The following is a 20,106-nucleotide window of genomic DNA, read 5'->3' as shown; positions in this document are numbered from 1 at the left end:
CGAAATGTTTTGATTCTATAAATTCTTATTCTCCACCGAAAAAAGAAAATTTTAAAATAATTTTGTCAAAGAGTGTACTGTAATTAATTAGGAAAATTTTGAACTCAATGTATGCAAATGGCCCAACTAATTATTCTTCGGCTTGTGGCACTGTCCCGGTGACATTTAGTTTGGATATGTATTTCTTGCACTGCATAATTCTATTTTCCTTTTAAACACTAAAGAAATTTTGGCTCGTGCATTTTTAGATTACAAATTATTCTTATTTTAATGAGCTCTGATTGTCTTAATTTTCAGAATTAAAAGAAATATTCTTCGGATTATAAAATCATATGTAAGACTCTTGGACTCAAGTATATCATAAAATTATCTTGTTTGAACTCTAGAATGTAAAATTCGGAGGTATAGGAAGAAAAATTTTCTATGCAATTGGAGGGTATGTAGTTACTACCAACATATTAAAATAAAAAATACATATTGGCTAAGTGTTGAGTTATCGGAAGATTGCTTCTTGTAAGTTAGATATGTGCTCCGAACAGCGTCTAGAACCGACATGTCTAACTAGTATCTCTGGTTGTAGATGCAAGGTTTTCAAAGTCTCGCGCGTTGAATTGAAGAGAAAATTATAAGATCTAATAAGACCCCAATTCTTCACCTTTTACCCGTGCGGGAAACGGGAACGCCGGTCCCTCTGCTCCTGCAGATCTCCTCCTTTGTGGCGCGCGAGATCGTACCCCCAACGACACGTGCGCTCGAGATGGAGCCTCCCTTCCATGCAAGCCCAACTTCTCACTTTCGTCTTCGCCTCGTCTTCTTCATCACCACCACCACCACCACCTCCTCCAGATTCACACCCGTCCCCCGATCTCTCTCTCTATGAACATCCGCTGCTGCTGCTGCTCCTCCTCCCCTCCCATGGACCCTCCTTCCTAACCGTCCGATTCTCCTTTCCACCCCCACTCGATGATCGTCGCTAGATCGCGGCCCCACGCTCCTCCTCCTCCTCCTCCGGCCGTCCTCTCTCTCGCCCGCCGCGCTCCTCCCCATGGTCAGGGACTCGGCCAAGCCTCCCCAGCCCCCCGCCCCCCGCCGCGGCCTCGTCGCCGGCAACTACTGCCACGACGTCCTCTTCCGGGACGGCGCCGCCGTGGCCGAGTCCCTCGGCGGCGCCGTCTCCTTCATCGCCGCCGTCCTCGACGGCCTCTCGATCCCCTTCGACCTGGTGTCGAAGGTCGGTCGGGATTTCAAGTACGCGACCGCTCGCCGCCCGATCGCGGCGCCCGATCGCGAGACCACTCTCTTCCACGCCTACTTCGATTCCGGCTCGGGGGAGGAGGACGGGCGCGAGGACCGCGTCCTGAAGCGGGTCTGCTCTTGCGACCCGATTGCGCCTTCGGATCTCCCCGAAGGGAAATTTGATTTTGGGATGGCGGTTGGGGTTGGGGGCGAGATATTGGTGGAGACGTTGGAGAGAATGATTGAGATTTGTGAGGTGGTGCTTGTAGATATTCAGGCCCTGATTCGGGTCTTCGACGGTGTTGATGGAACAGTGAGGCTTGTGGAGTTGAAGGAGAGTGGGTTTTATCATCTCTTGCCTCGAATTGGGTTCATAAAGGCATCGTCCGAAGAAGTGGCTTATATGGACGTGGAGGAGGTGAGGAATTGGTGCTGCGTCGTGGTCACGAATGGGAAGAATGGGTGTACTTTGTACTGGAGAGATGGAGAGATGAAGATTGAACCCTTTGTCGCTAGTGAGGTTGATCCAACGGGTGCTGGTGATAGCTTTTTGGGTGGCTTAGTTGCTGGGCTTGTGCAGGGACTGACAGTTCCTGATGCAGCTCTTTTGGGGAATTTCTTCGGTTCATTGACGGTTGCGCAAGTTGGGCTTCCCAAATATGAGTTGACACTCTTGCAGGTTTGTTTTCTTGGCTTGTTTTTTTTGCTTACAATTGACTTGTTGCTCGACGGTGGGGTGATGTCTTGTACAAGAGGATTGAGGTACTGAAAGGAGGGCAATCATAAAAAATAAGATTTATGTTTGCATTCTAAGCATTGATTTTGGATTGTGCGTGCATGTTATGTCTCTGGGAGAACATTGGAACTCTAAGATTGATGCAATGGATCTTGTTAATTTGCTCATTCTCATGACACCTGTTATGTGCTGTAGCAATGGAGTTCTTGGAACATTATAAAAAACGGGGGACTAGTATTCCAAGTATTAGTTATGGTGATTGCAGGATGAAGCAATGTCAACCAGTGTCCAAGGAATGTGTCGCCCAAAAAAAAAAAAAAAACACCACCTTGTGCCTTGATATTTCTTTTTCATTATATGTCAATGATGTGTGGGGGACACATCAGTTACTTTCTTGAAAAAGAGAATCCTTTTTAAATGGGAAAACAACATAAACAGTCCTTGAACTATGATTCAATATGCATTCCAGTCCTTAAACTTTTTTATTTGTTCAATGTGGTCCTTGAACTTTGGTCCAATGTTCAATGTGATCTCTGAACTTAAACATTTTCATATAGTCTGGAAACTACATCGAACATTTACTAATAGATTAGGGGTTATATTAAATAAATTAAAAGTCTAGGGATGACCTTGCAAATTAGGCCAAATTCAAAGACCATATTGTACAAATTAGAAATTGATGTTTCAAATTGCACATTGGACTAAAATTTAAAGATCATTTGTGCTATTATCCCTTTCTAAATCTAGCAATCTTGCTAGGGAAGATTGCTCTGTTGCCATGATATTAGACAGACAACCTTGCAAAATTGGTGCAGCAAAACTTTTGTCCTTTGACAATTTACTAGTGTAAGAGTTTCTTTTTGGATCTCCATACAGTTGTTTGATAATTGTTTCATCCTAAGATCAAGCAAGCGGACATGGTTTTGGAATCACACAAGTTTTGTGAGTTCATGCTACTGCACCTGTACTTAATGTAGATTTTCCCGTGTATTACACCAGATATGCTGTCTTGTCAGCGGTAGGTAAGCTTCTATATGTGGATGTCTGTCATACGGTTAATTGAATGTCAAAGAAAGGATTCCATGGTAATGTTAGCTGAACTCTGCAACTTTGTTAGCTGAACCCAGCAATGATAGCTGAACTTGGTAACTGAGACACATCTTTTATGAGGTTTCCCTGATGAATTTTGAACATTCATTTGACTGACTTTCATTCGAGTGAGTTTTTTTTGGTCAGCAATGATATGATTGACTTGACAAGGTAATTTTATAGGGCTCAAGACTAGTAAATATCCTATCAAAGTGTCACATATTATTGTTCTTTGCCTGGTCCATGGGGGATAGTTTATTGGTTTAGGTTTGTTCGCTTCAGTTGGGGTTCTACTTAATCAAAATACACTTCATTGTCATTGGACAGCATTCTAGTTGCTTTGGTTGATCAAACTGGGACTTGGATAATGGCAATTAGATATTCCTTAGGCTAGAAAGCTCTAATTCTGTTGTTGTCGTAATCAATTACCTGGTTACAATGTAAGAACTTGTGTTTGGCTGGGCTATTACATAGGAATTTCTGGTTTTCTGTTGAAGGTGGAACTTTGTGGGATGATACATGTTTTGGCATCCAACTACCGTAGTTTAATTAAGCATCATCTATGCTTTCCTTAACATAAGTTTCAGACACTGTTGTTTTCATTTTTTTTACCATTTTTGTTCTCTATATTTGCATCTTCTTACCTTCTGCAGTGACAATGCTCATTCCATAACCTCGTTGACCTTGCCATGCTCTGTTTCCATGAGTTCATGAAATTTTATTTCTGTAAATATATTTATAGGGTGTCAAGGATGAAGTAGAAAGGCAGAAGATGCAGTGTGTGCATAGTCTTAATGGAATAAATATTGAGCCGAAGTTTCTGAAGCCAGCAGGACATGATCAGTTCCATGCATCCCTTAGTGCGTTGAAACTTCAATTCAAGTACCCTATCCACGATTGTCCGAGGGAGCTGTCAAGTCCTGGCAAAGGAACCGAACATTCCAGCGTACTCTCAGCCTAGAATTATTCCATCTTCCACAACTTCGACTAATTGAGTTGAGACTAACGTGGCTAAAACAAAGAACCATTTCTTTTTGAACAGGTGCTTGGTACTATTTAGTCTGAGACGTTAGATTACTAACTCTAGCAATGAGGCCTAAGAGAGACCCGTGGGCTGCGACTATATATTTCCTCGATATGGTTGTCAAAATTGTTCTGATTGAGAGGCCGCTTGTTGTCTAGGTTATCGTCCAAAGTTGTTTTGGGATATTACTTACTGCTTCTTTTACCAAGGACACTATTCATATTCTTTTGCTCTAGAAAATGAGAACTGTCCAGCTTCCCGAGTCCATTTGCAAAGGCCAACATCAAGACCGAGTTAAGTATTTTGTTGGAAGCTGCACTTCGTTAAGGAGGGAGAGGCATCATTAATTCAACTGTAGCTTCACTGAATGCTTGCAGAAGACCGTTAATGAGAAGATGAGTCTAATCCACATTCATAAAGGTTAGAGGTGTCAAAATGGTGTTGAACCCATATTCAATGAGATGGGTTATATATGAATTAATCAAGTTTTAATAAATGAATTGTTAATGGATTTGGGTTGTACGTAAGTCTAATAATATATAGATTGCAAATATATTTGTCTTTAAACCTATTTACAACCATTTATCTTATAAAGGTCATTAGTGGAGTTAATTGATTAAGGATATATCATCCTCATGGAACAATTTCTATAATTTTTATTTATTTTAATTTTGACTCTTTAGTAATTTTTTTTTTTTGTTCTTTCTTTTTTTACCTTTGTCCCCTATGAAGTTTAGCGACGACCCTCCAACAGGGTGAGGTGCGCAGCCCCCACCCAATCACATTGGCGAGCCTCGAGCTCGCCAATCAAGCAAGGCCGATGCCTCACCGACTTAAGTCGAGCTTGAGCTCGCCAAATCAAGTGAGCTGAGCTCACTGGCCTTGGTGCTTGCGAGACTCGAGCTCACCGGTGTGGCGAGCTCAACCTTGTTGGATTTGGCAAGGCTCGGCTTGCCAGAATCGGGTGAGCTCGAGCCTTGTCGGACTGTGGCAAGGTTGGAGCTCGCCTAATGCCAATCACAACCACCGTGGTCCATGATGGGTGAAGGAGGAGGAAAAAAAAAAAAAAAAAAAAATTAACAATTCCATTTTTTAAAGATAAAAATAAAAATAAGAACACTTTAAAGGAGTGCACAAAAAGTCAAATCAGATTTTCAATACCAAATGAAAAAAAAAAAATCATTTTTTAAATTTCAATCGAAAAATAGTATCATTTTCAAAAATACTATATTTTTCATGAAATAAATGAAGCCTCGATTTTTTTAATTTATATATAATTTATCCATTGATTTTGTAATTGTATAGAAGTGTTTTAACAATATGATTTTTTCAAAAATCATAAGAAACAATTTTTTCTACACTTAATTAAATATGAAAGTGTTCTAATAATATGGATCAAGTCGGGTATAAGTCAGTAAATTTACATTAGTAATAAAATGGATTATAAACGGGTTAATAGATCAATTTGAGTCAAATCATTTATGACTTAATCTAAACTCGATTCAATCTACTCATTTTTTTTTTTTTTGGTCAAACAATCTACTCGTTTGACAAGTTTAATTAAGGTGGAGGAAAATGCACAATCACTAGAACCATGGAACGATGTATTTGACACATGTCCCGCATACAGAAAGTTCAGCATTATTTTGGGCCTTGCCAAGCCCACCGGCCAAGATTGGACCATAACTGAACCTCGCATACCCAGTCAATGGGCCCCTACCCATTAAGGCTCAGTGATAAGGATATCGGGCCTTCGTTGGCCCCAAGAAACGGTCTTAGAGGCCCGTTAAGGCCCAACATCACGTGCGTAGCCAACGGCTCACTTTTAGCCTAGTCAAGGACCAAAACTCTGGGTCTTCAACTGAACCTGGAACCTGGAACATGGGCCTTGGCCCATTAAGGCTAAAGGTCAGCCTATGGGCCTCGGTGGGCCTATAAATAGGCCTTGATGGCCCATCAATGCCCACTGCAGATGGGGCCTTCCCGCACTACGTGGCCCAATGAAGGCCCAAAACAACCGGCCCTTTTTGACATCGAGAGTCAAATGGCAACATCACTTGATACAAAGGCAAAATTACATCATATTGAAAAATATTCAGTCCAGACACATTAGAACAACCGAAATGCCCAAAAAGAAGAGCACGGCTATAACTCCAAATCCAGTTTTCGGTTTCACATAACCTACATTGTTTTTGCATTTATCTCTTAACAGCTGCCTAAGAGCTAGTCATGGTAAACATGTTGGCATCAGTTCGATCAGAGTGGGAGTTCACCACTGTCTGCTATCACGACTTTGCTTTTGGGGGTGCCGCTCTGTCTTCCCTCAGCTTCAACTTTGTAAACCACATCCATCCCAGACAACACTTTCCCGAACACGACGTGTCTCCCATCAAGCCTGGGACAAAATTAGAAGTTAGGCTTTTGGCAGGTACCCACTGCGATAGAACTTTTCAAAAGCCAAGGCACTACAAAAAATGTCCTAAAAATGGTTGAAATTAAAAGGAAAAATTAAGAGTGCCTCCGCCCCCTTTTAATCCAACCAACACATGAATTATTTTCAAACGTGTTTCAATGACCGAACCAATCATTAGCCAAGGAGATCACATTGCCCAGAAAGTGCATTGCTACATCTACAGCTAGTTCTTTTCTACATAGAAGTAGAGAAGACAAGAATCTTTCTGTTAAGGATTTTACGTACCAACTAGTCGTCACAGTTGTGATAAAAAACTGTGAACCGTTTGTGTCAGGACCAGCGTTCGCCATAGACAAAAGCCCTGAAGAGAGAGATGTAAAGTGATCTTTCAGCACTGACAAAGGAAACTCTCCCTTCATCTACAATCCAAGCAGAATAAAATTAAACCTACCTGGTCCAGTGTGCTTCAACTTAAAGTTTTCATCAGCAAACTTCTCTCCATAAATAGACTCGCCACCTCTGCCATCACCAAGAGTAAAGTCACCTCCCTGTAGCATGAAGCTTGGAATGATCCGGTGGAAACTGCTTCCCTTGTAGTGAAGAGGTTTTCCACTCTTTCCAGTGCCTTTCTCACCTGAAATAGTTAGGTACGTAATGATATACATTTCAGAAAGGACTGAAGCATGAAACTGAATCTGACACTGCAGTAGAGTATAAGAAGGGGACCAAAGCATGTACGCATGCCAAAGATGGGGAAAGAACAAGCCATTTACCTGTACACAGCGCCCTGAAGTTTTCTGGAAAAGAAATCATAGGTTGAAGTCAACAACAGGATTAAACATCCGTTACCAACGCAAGTATAGACATGCTTCTATTAAAAGTAAAAATGGCAGCCATTACATACCAGCAGTCTTTGGAACTGCTTTTCCATATAGACCCATGACAATTCGACCTAGAAACAGATGAAGGTGGCGTCAGCAATTGCAAGCGAGAACTATCCTTTATGCAGAAGATTCCTACATAACATTCTCAAACCATGTGCACCAGTGATTGTAGACAGCACCATCATTTAGATTCCTAATATTTTTTTTCCTATAATGGACAGAAAACGACACTTTCCTCTCCAATGGAACAAGTTAGGTGACACAACTGCCTAACAGGTGTAGAGAATCAGAGGAGCATCATTAGTCAACACAGAATCACAAGCTTTGTTTCACACCTAGGAAGAAAGCTTTTATCAGTGATCTCCACTAGGATACTTGCAATTCACATGTCATATTACACTCCAAATTGACTTCTCGCAATCCCAACAAGTAAGTCAAGTGTAGAAGTTGAAACTACATTTATCAAAGCAGAGAGTATGAGAATGAATAAGTTTTCGAGGTAATTAAGCCGGTGTCGCCGTCCGGGCAGGCTGTCCAAGTGAGGCAGAGCGTACCTGCCGGTTTTCCAGCTATCTCCACATCAAAATAAACTTTGTGAGTCACCTCTTTCAAATCCTCAGACTTCTTCGCCTGAAAAAGCAATCAATTCCAAAAATTACACTAAGAAGATACTGTAAGCAGCTCATTGCATTCCCTAATTACTCGTTTCCTATTGAGCAACCCCAAGCGCACCACTGCATACCCAATAACTTCGAGAACGTTGCATCTAACGACTAAGATCAATCACGATTCATGAGTGGAGATGATTACACGGCCTCGTGAGTGTAGATCTTGACAAACAAATCTCGATTATCTCGGATCAACTTTAAACGCCGTCGCGGCATGTTAGGTCTAAATTCTAATGTGACGCAATTCAAGCTCCAAACAGAAAAGAATCGCGACAATCTACAACTAACAGATTCGATCGATTACACCAAACCAGATCCATTAAGCAGCTCACGGCATGACCAGATCACTCACTTCCTGCTGATCAATGCGCAGTGCATCGCTACACACCAAGAAACTTCGATAATATCGCGTCTAAAAGTTAGGACTGATCGCGATTCGCTACTGAAAAGAGCCAGATGACCTTAAGATCTAACTGACAAAGGGATTCAGCCGTCTCGTGGCGGAACAAGCCCCATGCGATTCGATCGGAATCAAAGAATAAAGGAGAATCGCGACAATCTGCAGATGCAAAGAGCCGGCCGTTCGAATCCGAAGTACCTGAGCGAGAGATAGGGTTGCGAGGAGGAGCAGAGCACAGAGGAAAAACGATCTCGCCGTCGCCATCTCCACGATCTCCGAGCACGCTTGCAGAACGTTGAGCAGAATGCCGATGTCGGGAACTGATGCATCGAGTAGGGAAAATACAGACCTAATTAGCGAACGAGCACCGCCAATAGGAGGAAGACACGTGGCTCTGCTCGGATCCTATTGGCTCGGTGGGCGTGGACGCCCCAAATGATCATCATCCGCCCCCTACGCCCATCCGCCCCACTTCGCCAAAATTTTATGTTGATTAAAAATAAATTAGCCGTCCTCTAAAAATTGATTTAGTCCCGATGTGATGATTCCTCATCATTTTCATTATAAGTAATAAATAGACTGAGCTGCTGAGAAAATAATATGAAATGATTTAATGGATGTAAGAACTAAGAACACGATATAAATCCACTGTAAAATTCTGGGCAAGTTAGAATTAATTAACTAATTGCTTAGAGGAAATCGAGTTCAATTAAAGATTGGTGAAAGATATTCTCCTTATAGCCTAATCCAATGCGGGCAACCGTGGTTTTCTTGGGACATGGCCGCTCGGATAAACTTCTTTTTCTGTTTTTGTGTTTTTTTATTCTGCATAACTTTTCGGAAGAAATTTTGTAATAATCATGAAATTTCTAAAAAAAATATGGATGAATCAAGCTATTAGTTCACGTTTCTTGTTATTTGTGTTATTACAAAAGTTTGAGAGGGTAAAATTTTGAAACTGTTGTAATAACTTCCCAAGATGAAAATGGATTTAGAGTTAATGTTAAAGATGGATCGATGATCATCAATTAGCGTGGTTCTTCAAAACCATTATTTTACCCAATGCTGGGATTTTTATTTCATTTCGATTAATCCTATAATGATTCCATCATGTAGACTTTTCTCTTGGTGAGAGCTTTCCCTTATCCCCATGGTGATAGTTTTCTGTAAAACCCCACACTATCCAAAACCCTAGATCCCAAATTCCCTAATGTTCTGTCCTATCAAAACCCTTTCTTTGGATCCCTCACTATTCCATTACCAAATTCCTCTCCCCAAATTGTCCTCCCTCAGCTTCATTGCCCACCATTTCCACCTTTCGTGACTTCAGTTTCACCTTTGTTGTTCCCTCTTGTTGCTCTGATCTACTCGTTAACGATTTTCACCACCATTCAGTTTTATAGAACAACCCTTTTCTAGCTCCAATGCAAATCCACCCCCCCCCAATTTTCATTTTGAGATGCCCAAACAAGCATTTCAACTAACACGTCATTTGTAGACCTCCCTTCAATCCATTGATATTCGTTTGATTCTTCTTCTTAACCTAGTCTACTTGTTTTTTCTCTTTACCTAGTCCCTTCTGCTCTTGCCACATCTGACTTCTAGGTAGTTTTGGGCAATTAGAATGGCTCGGGGTTTGCCCTTTTAGTTGGCTCTTTAGTTGAAATCATTTGCCAAGTATAGCAGCTACTTCATGGATCCTCTCACCTAGTAGCAGCTTGCCTAAAATCTTCAAGATAATACATTTTGGGGTGCTCTACTAGTGTTGTTTTAGCTTGTCCTTTATGTCTTGCCATATTTTAGATATTCCAAAGTGGAAGTTGAGAAAGAATCCAAATTCATTTGGCTGCACTTTGTCAAAAGTTAGTGATTTATGGTCGGAAGATGATATCATGTGTTGGCCACGAAGGACAGTCCATTGGAGAACAAATGTGAATGTGAGTTGACTCTATATGAAAAACTTTACTATAAGCCAAATGTCAGCCTCCAAGCCTTTATTAGTACTATGAGAAAGGCATGGAAAGTTGAGACAATCATTTTTGCTTCCATTGAATTGGAGTTCTTTTCATTCACTTTCAACTTGGTTATAGAGAAGGAAAAGGTGTTGAAGGCTGGTCCCTAGTCTTTTTCTAGCAATATGCTAGTTCTCTAGCAATGCGAACCTACTACTATTAAGCATTGTTATGGATTCATGCATTGTGTTTTTTGCGCCCATTTCCAAAGTATCCTAAGAGGGAGAATCTTAGAGGAATTGATGCGCAACATTGTTGAAAATATTGGCCAAGTACAAGAAGTAAAGCTAGAATCTAAGGCCAATATACCTCATAAGGTTGGAAAAGCAAGAGTAATCCAAGATTTATCTGCACCACTAAAGCTAGAAACCATCATTAACTCAAGTTATGAAAAGTTGTGAATTGATTTCAAATATAAAAGAGTCACATTTTTGTTATTTATGTGGGCGTATTGGTCATTATTCTACTTACTACAAAGAAGTGCCTTATGTAAAGTCAAGACAAAAAGAGAATGTTGCTAGCAAATTTGGTTCTTGGCTGAAAGTTAAAGTGCGAAAATATGGCCCATATTGGAAACTCTTCTACGGTTAGCAGCTACATCCCCTTGAGGATGAAGAGATAGTTATGAAGATGCAGACTTATTAGTCCTATATGGCTCCAAGAACAAAATAATCAAAAGGGAAATGAGGGCACTCGTCTTTTAATAACTTTCCAACCTGAGGGTGCTTAAGATTATAGGGATAGGGATCCTAATTTTATGGAGATGAAGGATACTCAAATTGTGGTGGTAAAATCTTAATGACCCCATCTCAGAGGAGCACCCAAACAAAGGCAAGAAGATCTTTAAGGAGCTAGTATTGAAGGAGCAAAAGCATTTCAATACTTACGATTTACAAAGTACACTTGCTTAATCCTTTGATGAAAACCAATTAATGGAAACTCCTATTCAATTAGTGAATGATGTGAATGTGTGGGCTTTAAAGGCTAGCCCCAACAAGCAACTAGGGAAAATATGAGTTGAAATTGTCAGGGTTTGGGCTCTCCCCTGATATTTTAGCATCTCCAAGCCTTAGTGGCTTAAGAAAAGCCTAGTTTGGTCTTCCTGATGAAATGAAGAATAAGGAACCAATTGTGGAGAGAATTAGGAGGTGACTTCAATTTCAAAATTTGATGATAGTGAATAGAGTTGGTATCGTTTGGGAGCTTATAGTTATGAGGAATGACAACATGATTGTGGACATTGAGAGTAATTTGGAGGATTACATTGATTTGAATTGTAAGAACCTCGATAATGGTAAAATGATGAGAATTACTTTGTTACATGTCTCGATAAAATTTCAAGAGAGACTCACCTTATGGCAACAAATTTGCTTTATATCCTCTCACAATCGGCTTCCTTGGATTTGTGTTGGTGATTTTAATGAAATTCTTTATCATTGGGAAAAAGTAGAAAAAAGAGAAGCAGACTATTAAAGACTTGTTGTTTTTAGAGAACTTTTACATGACTGCTCACTTTTGGATATAGAGAGTAAGGGTTATGCCTTTACATGGGCCAATAATAAAAAAGGAGATGCACTGGTTAAAAATAGGCTGGACAAAGTTTTGTGCAACTTAGAATGGAGGGTGTTATTCCCCAATGCGGAAGCCTATGTACTATTAGCAATATGATTCGATCATAACCCAATTCTACTTGTAGCATCCCCAACTTGGAATGTAAGAAGAAAAGAGTTTAAGTTTGAGGCATATTGGTCTAGAGGACTTGGAATGCAGCATGATAGTCCAAAAAGCCTGGTGTGAACAGTATAGTGCCTAAAGATATTTTGCGAGCAAAACAAAATAGGTCTCCTTGGCTTTGGGAAAATGGAATAGGGAAAAGTTCTCAAATATTTTTAAACATATTGAGTTTCTTTAGGGAAGTCTCGTTGCATTTACCAACAAAATAAAGTATACCACAAATTGAACAAACCGAGAGATTGTGGAGGTAAGAAGAGATGTATTAGGGGATAAGATCACGCGTCAAATGGCTTAAGTGAGGAGATAGGAACACAAATTTTGTTCACGTCACCATTGTTTAACGGAGGCAAAGGAATAGGATTCCTTGCTGAAAATCAACAAACAAACTTGGAGTAGGGAACCTAGTCAGCTGAAGTAGCATATAACCAGTTTCTATAAGGAGCTTTACGAAATAGTGGGCCATAGAAACTTCCAATCGATTCTAGATGTGTGCCCTAGCTTTGTTAAGGCTATAATGAATGAGTCTTAAATGGCATCAGTTACCCTAGAAGAAGTGAAAAAGGCGATATTCCAATTAGGAGTGGCCAAGGCTCTAGGACTAGACGAACTTAATGGGCAATTCCATTATTACCATTGGGACTTCGTTAAGAAGAATGTGATTTAGATTGTCAAAAATTTCTTTGACTTAGGTACTGTCAATCCTATCTTTAATAGAACTCACATTGCTCTCATTCCCAAAGTTTCAAACTCAGAAAGAATTTCTCGGTTCAGACCCATTAGCCTTTATAACTTTAGTTATAAAATTATATCCAAGGTTATGGCAAATTGCATCAAACCTTGGCTTCCTGATATAATTGCTATGGGATAAAGTCTTAGTGGCAGCGAATTCAAGATAATATTTTTATAGTTCAAGAAGTTTTGGACCAATTAAGAATTCAAAAAATAAAGAGGAAATCCTAAGCACTCCTCAAGCTAGATATGTAGAGAGCGTACGACCATGTAGAATGGGATTTCTTGTGCGCATACTTATTAAAGATGGAGTTATGTGAAAAATAGATCTTTTGATTAGGCAGTGTATCCGTTCAACCACCTATAGTGTAAAGATCAAAGGGGAACCACGACCTTTCTTCCAACCTGCCAAAGGTATTAGACAAGATGACCTTTTGTTCCCTGACTTGTTTATAATTTTGGCGAATGTTCCATCCTACTTATTGAATCGAGCAATCGCGAATGGTAATGTTAAGGGAATAAAACTGAATAGACATTGTCATGCACTTTCTCATCTCTTGTTTGTGGATGATGCAAGTTTTTTCTTGAATGAAACTATAAAGGAATGTTAGAATCTAGCAAATTTGTTGAATCAATATTGACTTGCTTCAGGTCAAACTATGAATTTAAACAAATCATATCTTTATTTTAGTGGTGGGTATCCCCAAAATCTTAAAAGGAATATGGCCAATGAATTGAGAGTTCCAATCATTAAGAGGATGGGGAAGTACTCAAGTATTCCCTCTTATTGGGGCTAGACTAAGAAATAAATGTTCGCTTGAATCCTTGTGAGACTAAATATGAAGTTAGAGGAGTGGAAAGAGAAACTATTGTCAAAAGTTGGCAATGAGACATTAGTGAAGACAGTGGTACAGCCTCTACCCCAGTATGCCATGTCAATTTTTAAAATCTCAATCTCAATGTGCAAAGCCATTAAATAAAGAATTGTTTCATTCTGGTGGAAACAAAGTGTATCCACAATAGGAGTCCATTAGAAAAGATGGGAGGTTTTGAAAATGTAGAAGGGGTTTTGGCTTCAAAGACCTAGTCTCCTTCAACAAGGCTATTTTGGGCAAAGAGGCGTGGAGATTGTCAACAACCCCTTTAGCTCTCTAGTGCTAGATCTTAAAAGGAATTTACTTTCCGGGAGGAAATTTCTGGAATGCAAGTAAGGGTTCTCATCCATTATAGGAGTGGCTAAGCTTATTATTTGGAAGAGAAGTTTTCAGCTATAACAATAAATGGGTGGTGGGAGATGGAAAGAGTATCAATATTTACAAAAATGGGTGGCTTTCAATTGCCTTGATTGGCGGTCCGGCTAACCAAGATGACCCGTAATTGGTAATGGACTTAATTGACAACATAGCAAATGAATGGAATGTCCATAAACTGAAAGCACTTTTCATGACTATTTTAGTGCAAAAAATATAGACCATCCCTCTTTATTATATCTTGACTAAGGATAAGCTAGTGTGGATAGGTAATAATTCTAGGACTTTCTCGAAAAAGAATGGGTACGGAACTACATATCTATCACCAAAGAGTTAAGCACAACTCACGCGCCAACCAGCCTCCCTGAGTGCTATGGACCACTATTTGGTAGATAGATTCCCACCCTAAAGTTCGCTTCTTTATTTGGAGTGTGTGTCAAATTGCACTACCCACAGAAGAAAACTTGTATAGGTGCAAGTTGTTACCTAATCTAATTTGTCCGTTGTGCCGACAAGGCCCTAAAACGATGGAACACCTCTTTATCTTGTGTGAATGGACCAAAGGTATTTAGTCAAATCCAAGGCTTAATATCGAAACCTCCCCGAGTAACATAACCGAGACAAAGAAACAAGTCTATTAAGTACTTACTGCGAAAGGTCACACACCCCATCCAAAGAATTGCTCGTTAGCGTATTCTGTAGGGGTGTGCATGGTCTGAGCGGGCGGCTCCCGACCTAGGACCGGGAACCGCCCACTAAGAACCGGTTCCGAAAAATTGGAACCGGGATCCACCCATTTGTTGCATGGATCCACCCGAGAACCGGACCGTCGGTTCGGTCCGGTTCCCAGGTGGATCCATGGAATCGATCTTGACGTGAAACAATTTTGGTTTTTAACATAGAACGGTCGGGTCTATGAGTTGGGAATGAGGGGATGAGGTCTATGGTCGGGTTTTCAACATAGAACAATTGCGAAACAATTTCCCGCGGCTGTGGTGGGTCGCGGCCGACGCGAGGGGGCGAACAGCAGCGGCGGAGGAGTAGCGGCGGCGACGTCGACGCTCGGGGAGGAATCGAAATGGCGATAAGATTAGGAGGAACCGAGGAAGAGACAAAGAGAGAGAGAACCGAAGACGAAGTGAGTGAGGAGAAGAGATCTAATCTAGGGTTTCTTTTAGTAATTTTTTTTTAATATTAAAAGGTTCCGATTTGGTCCGAGTGGGCGGATTCGCCCATGGAATCGGGAACCGGACCGGTACCCACTGGTTCCAAAAAATTGGAATTGGGAACCGGACCGGTTCCCTTAAGAACCGTCAGTTTTGGGCGGTTTCGGTCCGGTTCCGGATGGTCCGGGCGGTTCCCAGGTATTTTGCACACCCCTAATACTCTAGCTAATCTGGAAAGCTTGGAATTCCTTCATCTTCCAAACCCATATGCCAAAAGTTGACACAATTGCGGACGGCACTCTTGTCATGTACAATACCTCACTTATTTAGCCTCTAGTGTACAAGAGGTCAATCAAGGATACAACTCTCTTACATGATTCTTGGAGGCCACCAAACAAGGAATCGGTGATGCTAAATGTCGATGGCTCATGGGTTGACTGAAGTTCAAAGGCCATAGTAGCAAGAATTTGTTGAGATGCCCATGGAGTGATCATAGACGATTTCATGAAAAAGGTAAGGGCAACTTCGGTGGCAATGACTAAAGCCCTAGCCATTTGAGCAGCTATGCTCTTTTTGTCGGATGCGAATTGTCTGCAACTGAAGATGAAAAATGGTGATTTGTCGGTCTTGCTTTAAAGTAATAGTTTATCTTCTATCTAGTAATAAGGTGAAGTACAACTTCCTTGGGCCCTTTGTTCGCTTATTGAAGAGTGTATGGGCTAGCTGGCTAGACTTAATAATGCAATATAGCCCATTGTCCATGGGAGGCGAATCAATGCACTGATTGGATCACTAAAGCACACCATTCAAGACACCTTCTTCTTCTAATTGGCTTTCTAACCCACCCTTGTCCCTTTGGGATTTGCTATGTTTAGACGTTAATTGTGGTTGTTCTCCTAACTTTGATGGTTAAATTAAATTAGTATGCATTTGAACCCCCTCAAAAAAAAAAAAAAAAAGTCGTCATTGCTCTATCAAGGCCGACTAGGAGCCAAATGAAGCATGAGAAGATACTTTACTCTTACGCAATTAGATATTTGACTGATTAAACTATTTATCTAATTAGTGCCTTTTTGTCACTGCTCTATTAAGGTCAACCAAGAGCCAAGTGAAGATGAGAAGATACCTCACTTTTTGTGCAACCAGATATCTAACATTAGGAACCCGATAACACTAATTATCTACTTAGTGCCTTTTCGTCAACTGTATATCTAACTTCATTAACCTAGTTATATTAATTATATAATTAATGCATTTTCTTCACTACTCAATTGAGGTCGAGTAAGAGCCAAATGAAGCATGAGAAGATACATCACTTTATACACAACTAGATATCTAATTTTGAAAGAACCTGGCTACACTAATTATCTAAGTAGTACATTTTCGTTACGACTCTATTGAGGATGATTAAGAGCCAAATGAAGCATGCGAATTTACCTCACTTCTTACGCAATCAAATATCGAACTTTATGGACCTAATTACACTAATTATATAATTAGTTCCATTTTTAATAAATTGAGATGATCATTTGTCATCTAAGTGTCTCATTGAACCTTTTGTCCAATTATGATCCATGGAGTTTTAGTCCATTAAGTGTGCACACAATATTTTTGTCTTGATTGTGGTCTTTGTCAATGACCTATCCATCAAACTAAGAAAACGAATCACAATACAAAGACAATATAAATAAATCACAATGATTACAAGGCCTTATTATGAGCACTAGGCACGATCCCGTCAGCTTACATGGTAAGCTAGAGATGCAACGACCATGAGCCGAGTGGAATGGAATGACTAATTAAGTGAAGATAACAAGGTATTAATCTAACGTAGCCTTACATGAAGCATGAAAAGATACTTTACTTCTTACGCAACTAGAAATTTGATTGATTAAATTAATCATCTAATAGTGCCTTTTTGTCACCACTCTCTTAAGGTCGACTAAGAGCCAAGTGAAGATGAGAAGATACCTCACTTTCTACGGAATTAGATATCTAACATTAGGAACCTGATAACACTAATTATCTACTTAGTGCCTTTTTGTCAATCATATATCTAACTTTAGGAACTTAGTTATATTAATTATATAATTAATGTCTTTTCTTCACTACTCTATCGAGGTCAAGTAAGAGCCAAATGAAGCATGAGAAGATACATCATTTCATACGCAATCAGATATCTAATTTCGAAAGAACCTGACTACACTAATTATCTAAGTAGTACATTTTCGCTACGACTCTATTGAGGCCGATTAAGAGCCAAATGAAGCATGCGAATTTGCCTCACTTCTTACGCAATCAAATATCGAACTTTAGGGACCTAAGTACACTAATTATCTAATTAGTGTCATTTTCAATAAATTAAGATGTCATTTGTCATCTAAGTGTCTCATTGAACCTTTTGTCCAATTATGATCCCTGGAGTTTTAGTCCACTAAGTGTGCACACAATATTTTTGTCTTGATTATGGTCTTAGCAAATGCAAACGGCTTTACTTGAACAACCGCGACACCTTAATCGACCAAGGAAGAAGCTTAAGAAAAGGCCTATTCACATCCTCAGCGTGGAAATGCATACTATCGACAAGTTCGGACTAATTTGTACTTAATCTAAATCAAGCAACTTGCCTAATTTGATTTTTCTCGACCGGAAGGTCCTAAAATTTTCCCAATATTTGTTGACACTGAGATTCTCATTTAAGTTTTGTAGTCTTTTGAGATTTAAAATAATATTTTCCAGATATTTTTTTTTTCCTTAAGCGGACATGCCAGTTAAGTAGGTCTCATTTCGTGACTTCGTTAAGCATGTAATCTGGAATTAAAGTTGATACCAATAAAAAAAAGATACAAAAAAAGAAGAAAAAGACATCTGGAATTTAGAGTAGCTATCATTAAACCAGTATCCATGCCTGTTCAAAAAAAAAAAAAAAACCAGTATCCATGGCACAATCAACACCTCCAGATTTTCCTGCCAAATATAGAAAGATGTGATTTTTTTTAATTCGGCGGTTCTGCTCTGCCCATGGATAGAATCTCCAGAACTGACCACAAACTTCCAAAATCTCCCCCTCCAACCCCCGACCCCTCCCCTCTACTTATTTCTCATCCCTTCCGCTCTCAATTCCTCATCCTCTCTCCTTCATTCGTTCCTCACCTTTCTCTATCTCTCTCCGTTTCTGAGTAATCCTCGTATTCAACCTTCTCTAGACACCGTCCTCGTTGAACATCGTCCTTGTTTTCCATATCCGATGGAGGGTTCGGGCGTAGTCACCGTGTACGGCAACGGCGCCATAGCCGAGACCACCAAGAAATCATCCACCTTCTCCGTCAAAGTGGGCCTCGCCCAGATGCTCCGCGGCGGCGTCATCATGGACGTCGTCAACGCCGAGCAGGCCCGCATCGCCGAGGAGGCCGGCGCGTGCGCCGTCATGGCCCTGGAGCGCGTGCCCGCCGACATCCGTGCCCAGGGCGGCGTCGCCCGCATGAGCGACCCGCAGCTCATCAAGGAGATCAAGAACGCCGTCACCATCCCGGTCATGGCCAAGGCCCGCATCGGCCACTTCGTCGAGGCCCAGATCCTGGAGGCCCTCGGCATCGACTACGTGGACGAGAGCGAGGTCCTCACACTCGCCGACGAGGACAACCACATCAACAAGCACAACTTCCGGATCCCCTTCGTCTGCGGCTGCCGCAACCTCGGGGAGGCGCTGCGGCGGATCCGCGAGGGGGCGGCCATGATCAGGACCAAGGGCGAGGCCGGGACGGGGAACGTCGTGGAGGCGGTGCGGCACGTGAGGTCGGTGATGGGGGACATCCGCGTGCTGCGCAACATGGACGACGACGAGGTGTTCGCGTTCGCCAAGAAGATCGCGGCGCCCTACGACCTGGTTATGCAGACCAAGCAGCTGGGGAGGCTGCCGGTGGTGCAGTTCGCGGCGGGAGGGGTGGCGACGCCGGCCGACGCCGCGCTGATGATGCAGCTGGGGTGCGACGGCGTGTTCGTGGGCTCCGGGGTGTTCAAGAGCGGCGACCCGGCCAAGAGGGCCAAGGCCATCGTGCAGGCGGTGACGCACTACACCGACCCGGAGCTGCTGGCGGAGGTGAGCTGCGGGTTGGGGGAGGCCATGGTGGGCATTAACCTGAACGATGATAAGGTGGAGAGGTACGCGAATCGGTCGGAGTGAATTAGCATTGGGAATTTGCTTCTGGCTTTTCCCATAGCATATGTCTAGTCTAAGTGGATTTTCAGAGCCTGGGGGTTCTGGTGTTATCGTCACTTTTCAGATGCATTGCAGCAATTGATAATGTGTAGGACAACAGTTCTATAAAATTCCGAGCGATCGGACTGATTTTGAACGGGCTCGTTAAGCATAGATAGAGCATAAAAGATCCCGAGTGATCTTAACCCTTCGGACCGAATTGATGATGAACCATCCCTTTGACAGAGATCATTTAGAAGCCTGCCTCTGCCTTTATCCATCGACCTTGGCATCTCTCTGTTCTTTTCACTGATGCTGGGGAATCTTTCTGAAGTTCTTTAATTTACAGTTTCGACCGTGCTGCTTTTGGTTTGACAAAACACTGGAAGCTTCTGTACATCTACCTTGGCATCTCTCTTATTATTTTCACTGAAGCTGGAGAATCTTTGCAAACTTCATGTGCGTGCCGTAGTGTCCCATTAATGGTGATTTTATTGCTCTGTCCATGGGTGACTTTGGCATGCTTGGATTCCTCAAAACCAGCTTATTTAAACTCCGTCCAGAAAC

General features: G+C 41.4%; 3 protein-coding genes across 3 annotated transcripts; 2 read left to right on the top strand and 1 right to left on the bottom strand.

Annotated features, from left to right (window-relative positions):
• Positions 1-652: 652 nt before the first annotated feature.
• On the top strand, positions 653-4,352 carry LOC104432647 (inositol 3-kinase). The gene is made up of 2 exons (XM_010045129.3): positions 653-1,915; positions 3,804-4,352. Exons 1-2 carry the CDS (start codon positions 1,046-1,048, stop codon positions 4,020-4,022), a joined length of 1,089 nt encoding a protein of 362 aa, XP_010043431.2. The 5' UTR covers positions 653-1,045; the 3' UTR covers positions 4,023-4,352.
• Positions 4,353-6,125: 1,773 nt separating this feature from the next.
• Positions 6,126-8,802, bottom strand: LOC104432646 (peptidyl-prolyl cis-trans isomerase CYP20-1). The gene is made up of 7 exons (XM_010045128.3): positions 8,649-8,802; positions 7,937-8,012; positions 7,403-7,450; positions 7,272-7,295; positions 6,950-7,132; positions 6,784-6,859; positions 6,126-6,480 (listed from the first exon to the last, which is right to left on the bottom strand). The coding sequence occupies exons 1-7, from the start codon at positions 8,712-8,714 to the stop codon at positions 6,342-6,344; spliced, it is 612 nt and encodes a 203-aa protein (XP_010043430.2). The 5' UTR covers positions 8,715-8,802; the 3' UTR covers positions 6,126-6,341.
• Positions 8,803-18,363: 9,561 nt separating this feature from the next.
• Positions 18,364-19,696, top strand: LOC104432645 (pyridoxal 5'-phosphate synthase subunit PDX1.3). The gene has a single exon (XM_010045127.3). It carries the CDS (start codon positions 18,589-18,591, stop codon positions 19,522-19,524), a length of 936 nt encoding a protein of 311 aa, XP_010043429.2. The 5' UTR covers positions 18,364-18,588; the 3' UTR covers positions 19,525-19,696.
• The last annotated feature ends 410 nt before the right edge of the window (positions 19,697-20,106 follow it).

The sequence above is a fragment of the Eucalyptus grandis genome, chromosome 2 (assembly GCF_016545825.1).
Source record: "Eucalyptus grandis isolate ANBG69807.140 chromosome 2, ASM1654582v1, whole genome shotgun sequence".
In the NCBI taxonomy this organism is placed as follows: domain Eukaryota; kingdom Viridiplantae; phylum Streptophyta; class Magnoliopsida; order Myrtales; family Myrtaceae; genus Eucalyptus; species Eucalyptus grandis.
The sequence above is the reverse complement of the archived record's forward strand: the minus strand, read 5'-3'. Positions and strand labels throughout refer to the sequence as shown.

What these genes read in the sequence shown, in the direction of transcription:
- LOC104432646 (XM_010045128.3), bottom strand. Translation starts at nt 8,714, where the DNA reads ATGGCGACGGCGAGATCGTTTTTCCTCTGTGCTCTGCTCCTCCTCGCA. An exon ending in CAACCCTATCTCTCGCTCAG is followed by an intron (nt 8,013 to 8,648) that starts GTACTTCGGATT and finishes TTGCTTTTTCAG; the next exon opens with GCGAAGAAGTCTGAGGATTT. An exon ending in ACAACTGTGACGACTAGTTG is followed by an intron (nt 6,481 to 6,783) that starts GTACGTAAAATC and finishes ATTTTGTCCCAG; the next exon opens with GCTTGATGGGAGACACGTCG.
- LOC104432645 (XM_010045127.3), top strand. Translation starts at nt 18,589, where the DNA reads ATGGAGGGTTCGGGCGTAGTCACCGTGTACGGCAACGGCGCCATAGCC.
- LOC104432647 (XM_010045129.3), top strand. Translation starts at nt 1,046, where the DNA reads ATGGTCAGGGACTCGGCCAAGCCTCCCCAGCCCCCCGCCCCCCGCCGC. An exon ending in ATGAGTTGACACTCTTGCAG is followed by an intron (nt 1,916 to 3,803) that starts GTTTGTTTTCTT and finishes ATATATTTATAG; the next exon opens with GGTGTCAAGGATGAAGTAGA.